This window comes from Lissotriton vulgaris, chromosome 3_1, assembly GCF_964263255.1.
Source record: "Lissotriton vulgaris chromosome 3_1, aLisVul1.2, whole genome shotgun sequence".
NCBI lineage: Eukaryota > Metazoa > Chordata > Amphibia > Caudata > Salamandridae > Lissotriton > Lissotriton vulgaris.
In genome coordinates this window covers 1,154,184,642-1,154,201,403 of record NC_141689.1, presented here as the reverse complement: position 1 = coordinate 1,154,201,403, position 16,762 = coordinate 1,154,184,642, and the positions used below count along the sequence as shown (strand labels likewise).

The 16,762-nt window shown below is 48.2% G+C and overlaps 1 protein-coding gene across 1 annotated transcript in view; it reads left to right on the top strand.

The window, feature by feature from the left end:
- Positions 1-16,762, top strand: part of LOC147727601 (protein NipSnap homolog 3B-like) — a 516,955-nt gene that overhangs the window by 338,155 nt on the left and 162,038 nt on the right. The window contains exon 4 of the mRNA XM_086961631.1: positions 14,347-14,499. Coding sequence (XP_086817757.1) covers positions 14,347-14,499 — 153 coding nt within the window. The remainder of the gene's footprint in view (positions 1-14,346; positions 14,500-16,762) is intronic.

Genomic DNA, 16,762 nt, shown 5'->3' with positions numbered 1-16,762 from the left:
TGTTGTACGTCTCTTAACAGCAGCTAAGTGGCCCCATTTCAAGTATGACGCCTTAAGCAAGTGCAGGCTGTTGTTAAGTCAATAATAAGTAGCATTCGGGGATTTGTCTTAACTTTGGACGTTTGTAAAACTCCTGAAAAGTGCTGGTGGTTAAACGACTAGGAGTGAAACTCTGCCTGTGATAAATAGGCAGGATGTTGTCTTTGTCTGACATTTATGTGGGAAAATCTGGTGTTGTATGGAAGCTTGCACTGAAAGAGCTTTGGCTATGTTTTGTAGCGGATAAAGCAGTCACAAATCAAAGACCATGTGCTTAGCGTGTTTGTAAAACTCTGAGAAAATGACAGGTGTAAAAAAAGAACAAACGGAAAAGCGTTTTCAATCTGTTATATTAACTCATAAGTGACGGTCAAAGTGTTCCGGTAATAATATTGTTGTTGTTCCAAATTGAGAAGTGGGCCATGAATGACGAGGTATTTTACTACAATCATTCTTATCTAATAAATATTTTAGCGCCTCGCCAGGGATAATTAGCACTATATGTAGTAAATACTCACAGCCCGGTCGGGGTTCTCGAAGCGGTGCGGTGGTCGGTCTCGAACTTTGTGAGACTCAGACTGCTGCTGTTCTTAATCAGCTGGATTGTCTGATCGCTGCCTGTAAATCGCTCTTCACTGCAGCGAATCCACTAAAGAGAGGCCATGGCGGTGGTGCTCGTAACTAGTATATTTTTCTGTACAGCGCGGGGACTGGCTGAAAAAGATTCCCAGGGCCGTCATTAGCGCTTTCGCGCGCTACCAGATTGACGGCCCTGGGATCCACATACACTGTAGGCCGAGCCCTGCACCACCACTAAGGTAGGTGGTGCAGTATTTGCAAGCATGTGCGCTTGCACTTTCCAACACGTGTGCAGTGCCAGCTGCTCAGTTATAGCCGGACGTCGGGGGTGACGGGTGACCGGCTTGTACATCACTGTCCCTTTCAGTCCCGACTGACTCCCTACCAAAATCCTGCGCAGCCGCCGCCCGCAACTTAGTGCCGCCTGGGGCGGACCGCCCCCCTCGCCCCCCCCTAGCTACGCCAGTGGCTGGAGGGGACGCGCGCATTTTTTATGCAGCGTTTTGCGCCGGCCTGCGACCAGGAAGTCAGGCAGGCCGGGCGGGACAACCGGAAGTAGGAGGGCGGGAGCCTACCCCGCCTCCCACGGAAGAGCCGCGATTGTTTGGCGCACCGGAGCAGGCAGGAGCCTACCCTGCGCCCCGGTGCCGAAGAAGGGAAGAAGAGTCTTGCTGCCGGTGGGAGCCGCTGCACTGAGGATGCCGGTGAGTGGGGCTTCGCCTTGTTGGGGGGGGGGCATCTGTGTGTGTGCGCGTGTGTGCGCGCGCGCGCGGCGGCGGACTGTGTATGTGTGTGAGCGTGCATGTGTGTGTGTATGTGTATGTGTCCTGGAGTCTGTGTGTATGCGTGTGTGTGACGGGGGGGGGGGGGTTGCCTGTCTGGGTGCCTGCGTGTCTGTGTAAGTGTAAATGCGTGTGCGTGTGTGTGGAGCCGAGAGGAGAGGGGCTGGTGTGTGTGGAGGGGTCTCTGTGTATGCGTGTAGGTGACGGGGTGTGCGTGTGTATGTGCGCATGCGTGAGTGCTGTGTATGCGTGTGGCTGTGATGTGCGCATGCGTGAATGTTGACGCGCGTGCACGCAGCTCAATCCAGCCAGGATAAGCTCGTCACAGTTTCTTGTCCCTCATTCCCCCGTGTCAGGCAGCTTTAAGTCTCCAGCCTGGACGCATCCTTCGGATGCGATGTCCAGGCGAGACCTAAAAACCACAGTGGGTTGGAGAGAGTTGATTGCACAAATTCTGTTGCTATACTCGCGCTCCTCACATGGAAACACTCCTCTACCTTTGCAGAGATATCCGAACCTTTGGACACCAAAGGATCTGTTGTGTTCACAGCGGGCCACCCTTGCGGCTGGATAAAGCACCTACATATCCAACGAATGGTTGCCCCAATGAGGATGGCCTCCCAGGGTGCACACTCCTTTAACGTGAGGGCTGCAGCAGTTTTGTGGTCAGCAATCACACAAGCTCCTGGCTCAACGCATTTCAAGCTTTACGCTCTTGGTCTCAAGCCCACATTGAAAAGGAAGACAACAACCAGAGAATTTGGATGCCTGCTCAATTATCACAATTCTGCCCCAGTGGGCGTGTCTTTATTTAAAAAAATGCCCCAAAGCATTGTGGTACATGCAGTTCCAAATTACGAATTCAATGCCCCAGTGGGTGGTGCCGTCATCCTTATATCTGTGAAAACATAAAAAAACCACAGAGGGTTGGAGAGAAACCTGCTCTCGCTTCAATGAAGCAAAGCAGGTTTGCTTTTGAGCAAGGGGGGATGCATGTCAGCAGCTCCCCTTGCTCAAAAGCAATGCCGGCTCCCGCAGGAGGCGGGGAGCTGTTGGGACCGTGGGGGCATTGGGGGTCCCTCCACGGTCCCCAACTCTCAGCCAGGCCCCAGGGGATAGGGTCCCCTGGGCCTGAAGTGGCCTGGGAGGGGGGCCATGCAGCCCCATCCCCAATAAGTAAAATTACTTAGGTCAGATCCATTTTTATAGTTTTTATAGTTTCTATTGTTTCCATTATTTTCATTCTCTCCTTTATTTTACTAATTTTCATTCATCTACCTGTGTCCATACATACATGTATTTCTTTTACTGATATTTTCTCCTAATAAAAATGACTTGAATTAAAAAGAAGAAAACCCGCAAAGGCCAGCCCCGGGGGATGGGGTCCCAGGGGCCATAATTGGCCTGAGGGGCTGAGGAGGGGGGCCACACGGCCCCCTAAAAATAATACAAAAATAATACAAAAAAAGTCTGCCATGCCGAGGGGGATGGGGTCCCCGGGGCCGAAATTGGCCTCAGGAGGGCGCCACGTGGCCCCCTTCCCGTTTTTATTTTTAAAAAATTATAGAAAGGTGTCAGGCCCTGAGGTATGGGGTCGCTATGGCCCCAAAAATTTGAAAGTAGGGGGACCACAAAGCCCCTCCTTGTTAAAAAAAGTAAAAATAAAAAAGCCAGCGAGATGCCGGAGGCCACGCCCCCTTTCTCCACCACACTGCAAACGTGCCCGGCGCGTTCCAAGTTGGGCGATTAAGTCCCCTTGAACACTGAGGGTCCCTGGGGGTCATCTAGCCCACCAGGTACCTCCAGTAAGCACCACACAGCTGGACTGCAGAGAGGTGGTCCAAGGACACGCCCCTTTTTATACCACGCTGTAAATGCACCTCTTGGCGCACTGGTGGTGGGGCGATGAGGTACTCTTGTGTTGTGAGGACCTCAGGACACAGGTGGACTTCATCCCCCAAGCCATTCCTGGGTGACTCATAGCCAGGCAGTCTAACTGCCCACCCAGGAGGCAGAAGGGGCAATAGCGCCTTATCTGCCACCTCGGGGGCAGAAAGCCTTCTAGGCACCAGGAATTATGTTTTTATTATACATAGGGGTGGGGGCTGCAAAGAATGGGAATGCCAATGCCCTACCAACCCAAAAAATATTCACAGTCTTTCTGCCTCCCCCGGGAGGCAGGTGGAGGCAATAGTCCCTGATCTGCCTCCCGGGACAGAAATGCACTAGCCACCAGGGATTATGTTGGTTGATACATAGGAGTGAGGGCTACCGAGAATGGGTATGCTAATGCCCCCATCCCCAAAAAAGTATTTCTGCTCCCCCGGAAAGCAGACTGGGGCAATAGCCCCTTGACTGCCCCTACTGGGGAGGGCAGAAAGCGCACTAGGCACCTGCGATATGTTTATTGGGAATGTCAGGATGAAGCCCGATAGTCAAGGGTTTGCCTACCAGGCATTTTGGCTGTTTCAGTGATATTTTTGTCTCATCTGCCCCCAAGGGGGCAGAGAAACACTAGAAACCAGGGAGAGTTTGTGTGTGTGTGAACTAGAATTTGACTGACGGACTGGCATTTTGCTTTAGGTGTGTGAGGACCTGCACTTGGCTAATGGTGTAGGTGGACTCGTGCTTGATGAGTGTGTGTGTAGATTGGCACTTGCCTGGTGGTGTGCGTGGAGTGGCGCTTGGATGGTGGTGTGCATGAATGGTGCTTGGCTGCAGGGCCGGACTGGCTGGTTGGAAGAGGTGTGGCGCCACGGCCAGGGTGACTGACTCCGGAATTTGGGGATCACGGTTCAATCCCCGGCGCCGGCAGCAGATTAGCCCAGCACTGTGTGACTCTGGGCAATAGCTTGCTTAAACTTCCCGACGGCCCCCAGCCCCTAGAGACCCTAACGGGTGATTATTCGCACTTTACAAATGTGGATTATTATTATTATTATTATTAGCGGCACTGGGCGTTTCCCCAGTGGGCCGGAGGCGTGGCAGCCTGTTCTCTGGCTGTGGGGGATGGTTTTGTCACTGGGGACAGTTTTGCAGCAGTGCTGCAATATCAACCCCCAGTAACAAAAGCAATAGTGGTGCTTTTTACTAGCACTGACTGGCTGACTGGGTGCCGCTCATTTCACTAAACTTTGCTTTGCCACTAAGGAGGATCGCTTACTGCTGCACACGGAGTGCATTGTGAAAGCCAAACAGTTCTGGTGGGGTCGCGCCGCTGGTGGGAGCTTCTCCGCAATCGGCGGACAGCCTGCACGCTCCCAGCGTGCACTGGACCTTGTAACTACCTGTGGCCTCTACCGGGGGACTGCGAGGACCAGCAGCCTCTACACCTTCCAGCTGGTGCCTCTTCCCCCGGCGGCCACGCCCCCCATCCGCCCTATTTACTTTTCGCGACACCCGCTCCGCAGGTGCCGCTCATTTCACTAAACTTTGCTTTGCCACTAAAGAGGATCGCTTACCGCTGCACACGGAGTGCATTGTGAAAGCCAAACAGTTCTGGTGGGGTCGCGCCGCTGGTGGGAGCTTCTCCGCAATCGGCGGACAGCCTGCACGCTCCCAGCATGCACTGGACCTTGTAACTACCTGTGGCCTCTACCGGGGGACTGCGAGGACCAGCAGCCTCTACACCTTTCAGCTGGTGCCTCTTCCCCCGGCGGCAAAGCCCCCTATCCGATCACAATAATTTGAACAGCCCATCTCGCAACGCGGGACGCGCGCGGGACGAAGAGCGAGGCGAAGCCCGGGCCAAGGGCGGGCCCGTTCAAGCCCGGGCAGGACTGGACTGGGCCACCCTATTTTACTTTGCTTCTATATTTTGGTACTGATCATATCTTTATCCAGGTCCCGGTAGTTTTGCTATTAGCCTATTAGTCTCACTGTACCTTCGCATTGTTACGATTCCTATTGCACCATGTCTCCAAGAACTACTAGGAATACCGTTAAGAAGCAGGCTCAAACTGCTGCTGAGGTTATTGGGCCAATAGACCAATTCATAACTAAAGCTAACAACGCCATTGAGCAGGGTATTATTCTATTGGACCGGAGGATCTCACAGGACCTGATGATTGCCAGACGCTCTTCAATGGGCTTACTGGCCACTGCAAAAAAAAAACCAGCGTCCTGTTGAACTACCCCCTCCAGTGACAGCACATGCAGAGATGCACACTGTCCCTTGCACAGTGGACCTATCTGCGTCCCTAGATCTTTCCGAATCCCACCTTTCCCTTGAAAAATCTCCAGCCATTTTTGTTACCCAAACAGACGATCCCCCCTCCTCCTCTATAGATAGGGGTGTACGAGAAGGAGCAATTCCCAAAAAATTAAAGAAGAAGGCAACGACTAAGTCTCACCATACCATCATTCCTCCCCCTACAACTACCCCTGCAACTCCTTCTGTTCCTCATCCTTCCCCACAAATCTCTAACCCCATAACCCCCTACCAACCTCCTTCCCTGTCAAGCGTACAAACAGTGGATCCTATTTTGGTTAACCTGAACATTAGTTGTACCAGCTCTAGTAGCTATGACAGTGGAGGAGACATGGAAAACGGTAACCTTACAACTAATACATGCAGTAACGATAGCTTACTGCTTAGCAGAATTGGAGACCTATTTAAATCCTATTTAGAACCAATAGAAAAGGCTTTGCACTTGGTTCAGTCCCAACTAACTCAACTGTCTTTAGGCTTAAATACAAGTAAGGGAAATAAGAAGGATCCCAACTTGGCGCAAGGCAGGCCCACCACTCTTAATACAAACACATCAAAGCCTGCTACTTCTGCGCAGAATCCCAACACCAACAAACAAAAAGCCCCAGAGAAGCCCAATCTAAAACAATCCTCAGCACCTACAATCAAGCCACAACCACTCCTTAAATCTTCTAACCCCTTACCGTCCCATCCTGTAACCAATCCTAAGCCAACATCATCTACCCAATCAAATCCTCTTTCTTCCATTCCTACCCCCGCTGTCCCCACCCCCGCCCCCACCATTCCCAAAAACTCTACTGGATTTAACACCATTCCGAAAAACCGAAAGAGAAGGAGCCCCCCTATCCATCTCCCACCCGAGGCATCCCCATATGTAGTTATATTGACAGGTGTCCCGGAACTCTCCCCTAACCAGGACGAACCGGTTTGGTCACTAAAAAATAAAGTATTATACTGGTTGTCCAACAACAGACCTCTCCCAATCTTTATGGACAACAGAGTCACTACTGTGCGCAGAGTGCCCTGGTTAGGAAATTAACCGAAAAACATCCAGGGCGACTGCGTTATAGTAAACTTCGCAGATCCTAACACAGTTGAGCACATCTGCTCCTGGGGTGATCATACCTCTACCGAAGGGATAGCTACCCATAATCTGTCGTATTTCTACCCCCCGACCACACGACGTAAAGCTGGTCCTCCGTGGTCCTGGACGAGGGTAGGGAACTGGGGTGGAAATAGAGATCGAGACCAGTGGTCAGCCTATGGTCTTAGTAATCCACCACCCGGCCACTTTAACAACTGAAGAGGCCCACCATTATCCAATAGATATGATTGTTTGGATTTGGTAGACTGACCACCAACTCCACTTACCTTGGACAACGGCCCTAACAATGTTCCGCCTAACTCCAAACTTATCTGTAAGAGCACTCGGACGGTTGGTCCTATTTTGTCATCTCTGTCTGGCATCCATCCTGAGTCCTGTATTCCCCAGCAAACCCTGACCCAACAGTCGTCACTTTCAATCTATCAGGACCCGTGTTATACCCAGTCAACTACCCCAGTTGACTCACTTCTGAGTCAACAACTTATCACTCCTCAACTTTGTGACCCAAAACGTACTTCCTCCCTTTCCGTCCCAACTATCCAGTCCCCGTCCCAACCCCTTCATTCCTCTGCTGAACCACAGATTTCAAACCCTATTCTGCCATCATCCCAGGATCTTCCAGTCCTATATTGGAACGTAGCTGGCCTTAGATCCAAAATTCACCTGCAGTCTTGGCTAGATGTGACCAATAATTATAAATTAATCTGCCTTCAGGAAACCTGGGCAATTGACCCTATTTACATCCAGGGCTTCAAAACATTTCATCTTCCGGCCTCACCGTCTGCTCACAGAAGATCCAAGGGTGGCCTAGCTATCTACATTTCCAACTTAATCCCATGTACGACTATGGAAGTCCCGTTAGTATCTCCGATCTTTCAAATCTTCAAATTAGTTCCAGATAATAGTTCTTGTTATTATTTCATTAATATGTATAATAATTCCACGCCTAGTGACTGTGTAAAATCTTTGTTGGAAATTTGCAGGATCAGAAAGCTAAGAACCAGCAGCTACAATATCATGTTGTGTGGGGTGGGGATTTCAATGTTCATTTGTGTAACAACTATAAAAAAGGTATTTGTGGGCTCCAAGATGAGCATAATGTCCCCCTGGCTCACTTTGCCCACAGTAGTATTGGAGATGCTTTAACCACATGCGCGCTGCGTTGATTCTCCTTCTATGCTGACTTTTTAAAAAACCCATTGTTCATGACGAGCTGGGCTCGTCATCAGTGTTTGAGAAGGCTACACCATGACGAGCCCAGCTCGTCATCAGCCTCGAAGGGGTTAAACAACTGTTTTCTTTGCTTTAGAACTTGAATACGCGAACGAATTAGTGAGACCTGCTGTCGAGTTTAAGCCGACTTTTCACGGTAGAGGTTTCTCTACCATCATTGATTTTATTTTATGTTCTCAATCCTTAAATAATCGACTAAAACATTTTATAACGGGTATTGATCCTTCAAGTGACCACTACTCCAATAGCATTACTATAGTACTAAATACCCCATCCCCAGCTTGTTCGAAAACAAGCCTTTTAACGCAGCATTCCCTGGAGATGAGGAAAATCAATGGCTATATTGTTAAATGGTCAAAGATTAATCCCTCAGAGGTCACTAGCAAGATTATCCAAAAAACCCTTCCCTTAATCTATCACTGCTTGGAGAAGTCTTCATCCCCTCAGTTGATCCTCTCTAGCTTTGTCAAAATCCTTGAAGCTATTCGACAAGAGCTTACACGCCAACATAAGATTCATGATGAGGAATCCAGAGGGTGGTTCCATTCCCACTGCCGTAAAGCCCTGCGTGCACTAAAAAGTGCTCTACACAATCAAGTCAGGGACATGCCCCTAATTGCCTCCCTAAGAAAAAACTATAAGATGGCACTAAAATCCCGCAAACGGGAAATAAAAAACAACCTTTGGGCCCAACTACATCAGAGCACATTAAGCAAGGACTGTACCCTGTTCTGGAGAACAGTTAAGGCCCCCTTTTTAGCTGATGCGACTGCTGTACGGCATCTAGATGTGGCAGTACCCGCTGATAAATGGGTAGCGCACTACTCACAGATCTTTGGGGACCCCACCTTAATAACCGAGGCCTCAAGATTAGAGGGGGCAGCTTTCACAAGCAACAATATCTACCCTATTGACCTCCACTTCGATCTAGTGGAGGTGACTGCTGCGCTGACCTCCTCAAAGACCGGTAAAGCGCCCGGCCCTGATGGGGTCCCACTAGACATCTTTGTGAGCAATATAGACCTATGGTCCCCAATCGTTACGCAGGTCATGTCCGCAGTGACTCAGATCGGCCTTATTGATTCTTGGTCCACTTCTGTGCTTTTACCCATATTTGAAAAGGGAGAACGTGACAATCCAGCCTGCTACAGGCCCATTTCCCTCCTGGATTCTCTGGGCAAGGTCGCCGGTAGACTAATTTTGGAGCGACTCCGGGACTGGGCCTCAGAGAATAAGATCTTAACCAACTTACAGTTTGGATTCCAGGAGGGATTGGGCACTGTTGAACAGGCCTTAAACCTGACTCTGCTTATGGGCAAATATGCCTGGGCCAAAGGCGGTAATCTTTACCTAGTCTATGTGGACTTGAGTTCCGCATTTGACTGCGTAATTCATTCCAAGCTGTGGGAGATTCTGAGTAATCTGGGCATAGATCCTGCACTTCTGAATTTTCTCCGAGAGCTATACTCGGACGCAAAAGCTTGTGTGAGATATGGCATCAAAGGGGAGCTTTCGGAATCTTTTGACATTGTAAAAGGCGTCAGACAGGGGTGCGTCCTTGCTCCATTCCTATTTAACATCTACACAAATGGGCTGGAGCAAGCGATGCTAGTTGACAGCAAAGATCTCCCCTGCATAAACACCCGCCCAATCCCTGCATTACTTTATGCAGACGATTCTGTCATTTTAGCAAGGACACCCAATCAACTCCAGATTCAACTAGACAAATACTGCCAATTCATGCTTTCTCTTGGACTTAAAGTAAATAAGTCCAAGACTTTTGTTATGAACATCGGCAAGAAATCCCAAAAATGTAAATCTCTTTTTATCGGGAAGACCAGGTTAGAAACTGCTAACACCTATACATATCTAGGGATTCTTATTGACAAAAATCTGTCCTGGAAACCTGCCACTTCCAGCAAGAAACTGCAGTTTCAACGCACAACATCGGCGTTGACTTCATTTTCTAGGAAACTGGGCAAGCCCGCCCCTGCTGTAATTTTGAAGATTTACCAAGCCAAATGTATGAGCGTGGCCACTTATGGAGCTGGTGTATGGGGCTATACACCCGCTAGTGAGCTTCAAACTATTGAAAACGATTTTTTGAAGTACATATTAGCCCTTCCCCGAAGCGCTTCTACCTATGGCACCCATATGGAGCTCGGCTGGGAGTATCTAACTGACATCATTAGATACCAGCCGATTCTCCTTTGGCATTGCATATGGACCCAGGAGCAATGTCATCTCACTAGGTCACTAATATCTGATTGTCTCACACTGACCTATTGGAAAAAGATTCCCTGGCTGTTATATGTTTTTAAATTTCTGAATGATTTGAACTGCCCCGCATTTTTCACTGACCCTGTATCACTATTGCCTATACCAAGAAAGACTTTGAAGAAACTATGTGTCGCCCATTTAAGCGATTTACGTTTGTGCTCAGAACTTGGTAAAAAGTCAAATGTTCATTTAACGATGATTCAATCCTCCTTTGGCACTCAACCTTATTTGTCTTTCTTTCTGTCTAACTACGAGAGATATGTTTTAACCAGATTTCGGTTTGATCTATTTTATCGTCTTGTTTCATTGCCTGTGCCCTCTGATTGGTCACGTGAACTACCCTGCTGTCCGTGTGATGGACATACTCGCCAGTCTACTTTGCATGTAACCTTCTTCTGCAGCTTTTATGAGACCCCGCGTAAGCGCTGGTTGGTCCCACTTCTTCGACAGCTAGGACTGAGAAGATGCAGACCGGCGCTTTTGGCACTTCAGCACTTAGATACTCCGTTTACCGCTAAATCTGTAGCCTGCTACCTTAAAGCCTGTTTGAAAACCCATTCTCAAATACTGGCTATTACACCCTAAGACTCTATATTTGTTAAATGACTACTAAGCTATTATATCTCTGTATAGAGTGTCAGTGTTTAGTTGAATTTGAATGATCTCTCAATGTTCCGTTCTATAGTGCTATGTTTCCCTCAGTATTTACTGAGTAAATGAAAAAATTTATAAATTGTTGCAAATATGTGTTTTTAAATGTACTTTTCATGATTGTAAATTCAATCGAAATAAAGTTACTTTTGACTACTAGCACTGACCCCCCCTCCCAGGGCTGGTAGAGCAGCAATCTGACAGGCTAGTTGCTGTTCCCAGTCTGGTCCTGCTTGGCTGGCAGTGTGCGGGGATGCTGCTTGGATGGCGACGTGTGTGGGTGACGATTGGCTGGTGTGTGAGTGGATAGTGCTTGGCTGACTGTGTGCAAGGATGGCATTTGGCTGGCGGTGTACGTGGATGGTGCTTGGCTGGCGGTGTGCATGGATGGCACTTGGCTGGTGGTGTGTGTGGATGGCGCTTGGCTTGCGGTGTGTGTGGCTGGCAGTTGGCTGGTAGTGTGTGCACTGACTCTTGGCAGTGTGGCTTGCATGGATCCCACAGCCTTTTCTTACCCAAAATCCCCTGCAAACCTCAAATTTACTTACAAAGTAATATTTTCCTCACATTTCGCTGTGGGTAAGTTGTAGGATCACCGCGCAGGTGCAAACTTCCTACCACCAAGTATTCACCTTGGTCTGCTGAGAAAAATGATACCTGATACCTCACTTATGTGGGTGTCCAAGGTAGCATCAGCCTAAAAACATGTAAACAAACTGCCCTTTTGGACCCGCTTTGGGCCCCCCTCAATCTTTACATGATTTTTGGCCCTTCCATGTCATAGGCACTTGGCCCATCTACTCAAATAAGGTATCATTTTTATTGGGAACGCTAAGTGGTAGGAAATTTGTGCCGTGCGGTGATCCCACAAGTTTTCCACAAAGATATTAGAGGAAAATGTAAATTTTTTGCTAAATTTTAGGTTTGTAGCAGATTCTCGGAAGGAAAACGTTAGGGGATCAATGCAAGCCACACCTCCCTGGACTCCCACAGATATCTAGTTTTTAGAAATGTCTGGGATTTTTACGTTCCCCTTGATGTCTGCAAGCCCGGGACCTAAAACACAGGTGCCCCCTATCTATCGCATAACGACCTGGTTTTTCAAGGGGGTCAACTGCGTTTTTGGTCCCAGGCTCAGCGGCCAGCTAGGGAAACCTACACAACCCAGACATTTCTGAAAACTAGACACCAGGGGAGCGAAGGGTGGTGTGCTTGCGTGGATCTCCCAACATTTTTATCCCAGAATCCCCTGCAAACCACAACACAAATTTAGGTAAAAAAATCTAATTTTCCTCAATATTGTGTGTGTGAAAGTCATGGAATCACCAGTCCGCCACAAATTTCCCACCATCCAGTTTTCACCCAGGTCTCCCGATAAAAATTGCACCTCACTTGTGTGGGTAGGCCTAGTGCCTGCGACAAGAAAAGGCCCAAAACTAGACACCTTGCAGATTCTAGGGAGGTATGGCTTGCATGGATTCCCCAACATTTTTCTACACAGAATCCCCTGTAAACCTCGAATTTAGCTGAAATAAATCACATTTTCTCACGTTTCTGTGTGGTGAAAAAGTGGTGGGATCACTGGGCTGACACAAATTTTCTCCCACCTAGTATTCCCCCAGGTCTCCTGATAAAAATGGCACCTCACTTGTGTGGGTGAGCTAAGTACCCACGGCAGGGACTGGCCCAAAACATATTGTGGAGACATCCAAATACCCTATCACAAAACAACATGGTTTTGCAGGGGGGAGGGGGGGTCACCTGGGCTTTTGGCCCGGGCTAAGCGGCCATCGACAGAAATCTACCAAAGCCAGACATTTCTGAAAACTAGACACCGGGGATAGTCCAGGGAGGTAGGGTTTGCATGGACCCCCAACGTTTTCCTACCCAGAATGCCCTGTAAACCTCAAATTTAGCTGGGAAAAAATAACATTTTTCTCAAGTTTCTGTGTAGGAAAGATGTGGGATCCCCGGGCTGATACAAATTTCCTGCCACCCAGTGTTCCCCCAGGTATCCCAATAAAAATGGTACCTCTCAAGTACCAGCGGCAGGGAAGGGCCCTAAACATATTGTGGAGACATCAAAACACCAATTACTAAACAACCTGGTTTTGCAAGTGTTTTTGGTCCTGGGCTCGATGGCCATCTGGGGAAACCTACCAAACCTACACATTTCTGAAAACTAGACCTTAGGGGAGTCCAGGGATGTGTGGCTTGTGTGGATCCCTCAACGTATGCCTACCCAGAATCCCCTGCAAACCTTAAATTTAGCTCAAAAAAATCTAATTTTCCTCACATTTATGTGTGGGATCACCGTCCCGGCACAAATTTCCTACCACACAGCGCTCCCCTTGGTTTACTGATAAAAATGATACCTCACTTGTGTGGGTGTCCAATGCAGGATCGCCTAAAAATATATTGTAAAACAAATATAGCGCTTAGAGTTCGTTGTGCTATCTCCTCAATCCCTACGTTTTTGCCTTTCCCAGTCACAGGCTTTGGCCCACCCACATAAGTGAGGTATCAGTTTACTCGGGAGACTGAGGGGAACACAGAGTGTTAGAACATTTGTGCTGGCCCTGGGGCAACAAACCCAGATGACCCCCTCCTTGCAAAACCAGGTCATTTTGTGATTGGTAATTTTTATGTCTCCACAATACATATTGTTCCCTTCCTTACTGCGTACACTTGGCCGTCCACACAAGTGAGGTACCATTTTTATTGGGCGATTTTGGTAAATGCTTGGTAGGTGGAACTTTGTGGATCCACACAGATTCCAGAACTTTCCAACACAGAAATGTGAGGAAAATATGTTTTTTTACACTGTTTGAGGTTTGCAAGGGATTCAGGGTAACAGAACATGGTGAGAGCCACATAAATCACCCCATCCTGGATTCTCCTAGGTGTCTAGTTTTCAAAAATGTATAGGCTTGCTAGGTTCCCGTAGGTGCCGGCTGAGCTAGGGTTCAAAATCCACAGATAGGTACATTGCAAAAACAGGGTCAGTTTCCACTGGAAAAATGTAATGTGTCCATGTTGCTTTTTGGGCCGTTTCCTGTGGTGGGCACTAGACCTACTCACACAAGTGAGGTACCATTTTTATCAGGAGACTTTAGGGCATGCGGGTGGGTACAAGTTTGTGGATCAACACAGATTCCAGAACTTTCCATCACAGAAATGTGAGAAAAATGTGTTTGTTTTTTACACTGGCCGCCACCTACAGGGCACTCAATATATAATGAAACGCATACCAATTTGTTAAACTAGAACCGCTGCCTTTACTATGCACCTGGTACAAAATTAGAGTCAACAGGCAAGTGCAATGCAGTTTCAAGAAGCTGAAGTTACAAAACAAGTTGTTATGAATTTGCATTCAGATGGGACCTTTTTTTAGATTGTGTTTAAATGAACTTCATTTTGGGTTTTCTGAAAATTATGGTATTTAAGTTGTCACTTTTTTCCTCCAGGAGGAGTCTACGAGTTGGTCAGCTTCCAGATGAAACCAGGTGGGCCTGAACTGTGGGGTGAGGCCTTAAAGTCATTCATTAATTCTCAATGTCGTCCCCGCTACTCAAAGCTCATTGGAGTCTTCCAAACAGAATATGGATTGCTTGATAGAGGTAATGTTTATGTGGATTCTCCAATTACTGTTTCCATTTATACTATTTTCACGAAGAATAACAGAGGACACATAATTTGGAATTAAAGTGCAGTTCTTGGGGTGTTGCATAATTAATTGCTAGAATACAGTCGCCCAAATCTGCCGAAATATGACGTGGAGGTTTTTGAATATTCTTTTCATTTAACACTTGATAAAGTTCTATTACTACTCAATTAATTTTAAGCAATCACAGATGAAAGGATTCTAATTTATTATTCGGGACTTAGAAACTAAAAAATGTTCCAATTATAATTGGAATATAACAGAAAATTTCACCCACTGTGTCCTTTTTATGTTGATTTGAAACTCTTTGTGAATGGGCCTTGAGCAGGACCTGTTATTGGAACTTAAAGATTTTCTGAGCTACTGGTACTGGAAAAGAGACCAGTTTCGTCTACCTACCCTCCAGTCACATCCAGTGGATCTTAAAACAAGAACCAGGCACATGCTGTTGTTAAAGTACCTCTTATTTGAGACCACCACCCTAAGATCAGAATTGTACTGCACATCTGGAAAGTGATCACCTTTCTTATTTCTTCATGTTTGTTTTATCTTGTTGACCTTCAAGGTTGTAGAGTGTTGTCTAGCATGCATGAGAGGCCGGCCTTCACTAATGGCTGAATCACACATTGCCACTCTGCATCAGCATGCATGCATAGATCTTCCACCCAACCCCAGGGCTTTGGCATACTACATTCACATTAGGCTTAAACACGTCTCTTTCTAATAGATACCAATAGATTCCTCCTTTTTGAATCCCCATCAGGCCTGATAATGAACCCGGAAACTTTGCAATAGCTTCGAAAATTGTCAGACAGCTCCATATGGCTGCAGTCCCTCCAGCAAATATGACAAAAAGGAGCCATACTGTTGTGTCCTGCTCCACACATTCTAGTCTTTTACCAGCCACTCCCATAAGGGATGTCCCCTACACCCACCCCACAGCCATCCAACACAGGCGTCACTGGTCAAGTGACCCTACCAATAACAGAGCCCGAGCGCACGTGCTAGAGGCCAGTTCCAAGCACTATACCTAAGTGTCCATGTCACCTATTTACAAAGTAATGTGGGCCGGAAGCCCAAGACTTTACATTGGTGACGAGAGGGACTGACCCTGGGTGAACCATACCTGCTGCTCAGCTGTTCCTTATGGGGAAGGAGTAGCCCATGTCTAGGGTAACCCTCCACCTGGATCCAGCATACAAGAGCAGTGACAGGGTGATGGGTCGCAGCCTGCACTGTGCTTGAGGTGTCTCTATGCTATCGACTAAGTCTGCAAGAAATGGAACCCCCTCTGGCAACGCCTACAAAGGGAGAAGAGTGAAGCTGCGGAAATGCCTTCAGGTGGAAAAAGAGTGGAAGTAGTCCGCTGTATGAAATAGCAGCGATGAGCGTTTTGTGTGCGGGGCACCGACAAGGACCAGCATTGTGAGCAGAGATTGAGCCTGCCCATTGGTAAGAGAAGCAGGCACACAAAATTACAATCAGGGCCTGCAGTCGGAGGAGACTGACATGGTCTTTTTACAGAGACATTTGCAACACTGCATTGTTCTAGGGCCATAAAGGTCACTGCCAGTAAAGTAACCCACCACCTGAAGGTATAGATTGCAAACACCTTAAGCGTTTGCGGGGGCGAGAAAAGACTGATTCCATAGCAACCCTGTGGCAAGCCCAGCACAGCGCCTGAAACCACCGCACTGACCGGCCCTACAGTGATGAACCCGTAAGGGGTGGTGTAACGTGCAGCCAGCACCGTGGTTGAGGCACCAGCGCTGCCCCTGCATGCCACTGTCTGTTCGTGCAGGAGGGGAGAGGAGCGCCCGCACAACAGTGAGGGAGTCGCACAGGCAAACCCCAGTGGGGAGCATCTGCCATTGAAAATAAATTGCCCTTGCAGGTTTGTACCCTCTGCACCACCTACCTGCTGAGAGCCAGAGGGGCACAGTGACCTGGCAGGTTGTGCTGTGCATGCCTGCTGCCGCCGGATGACTGCGGCACCAGCCATCAGCTCCTGGGACGCGTGAATAAGACACCAAGCTGAATGCAGTCACTGTCACAAGGAAAGAAGGCTATGATGAACTGCTATGCTGCACCAGTACTGGGTGGCCTCTGCACCTGCATCCCCAGCCCCGTACAGCTCACAGTTCTAGAGAGACTGCCACAGCGGGGAAAAAGCAGCGCCATCTAGCGATAGTCCATCGCACTGTGCCAGGGCTCAGAAG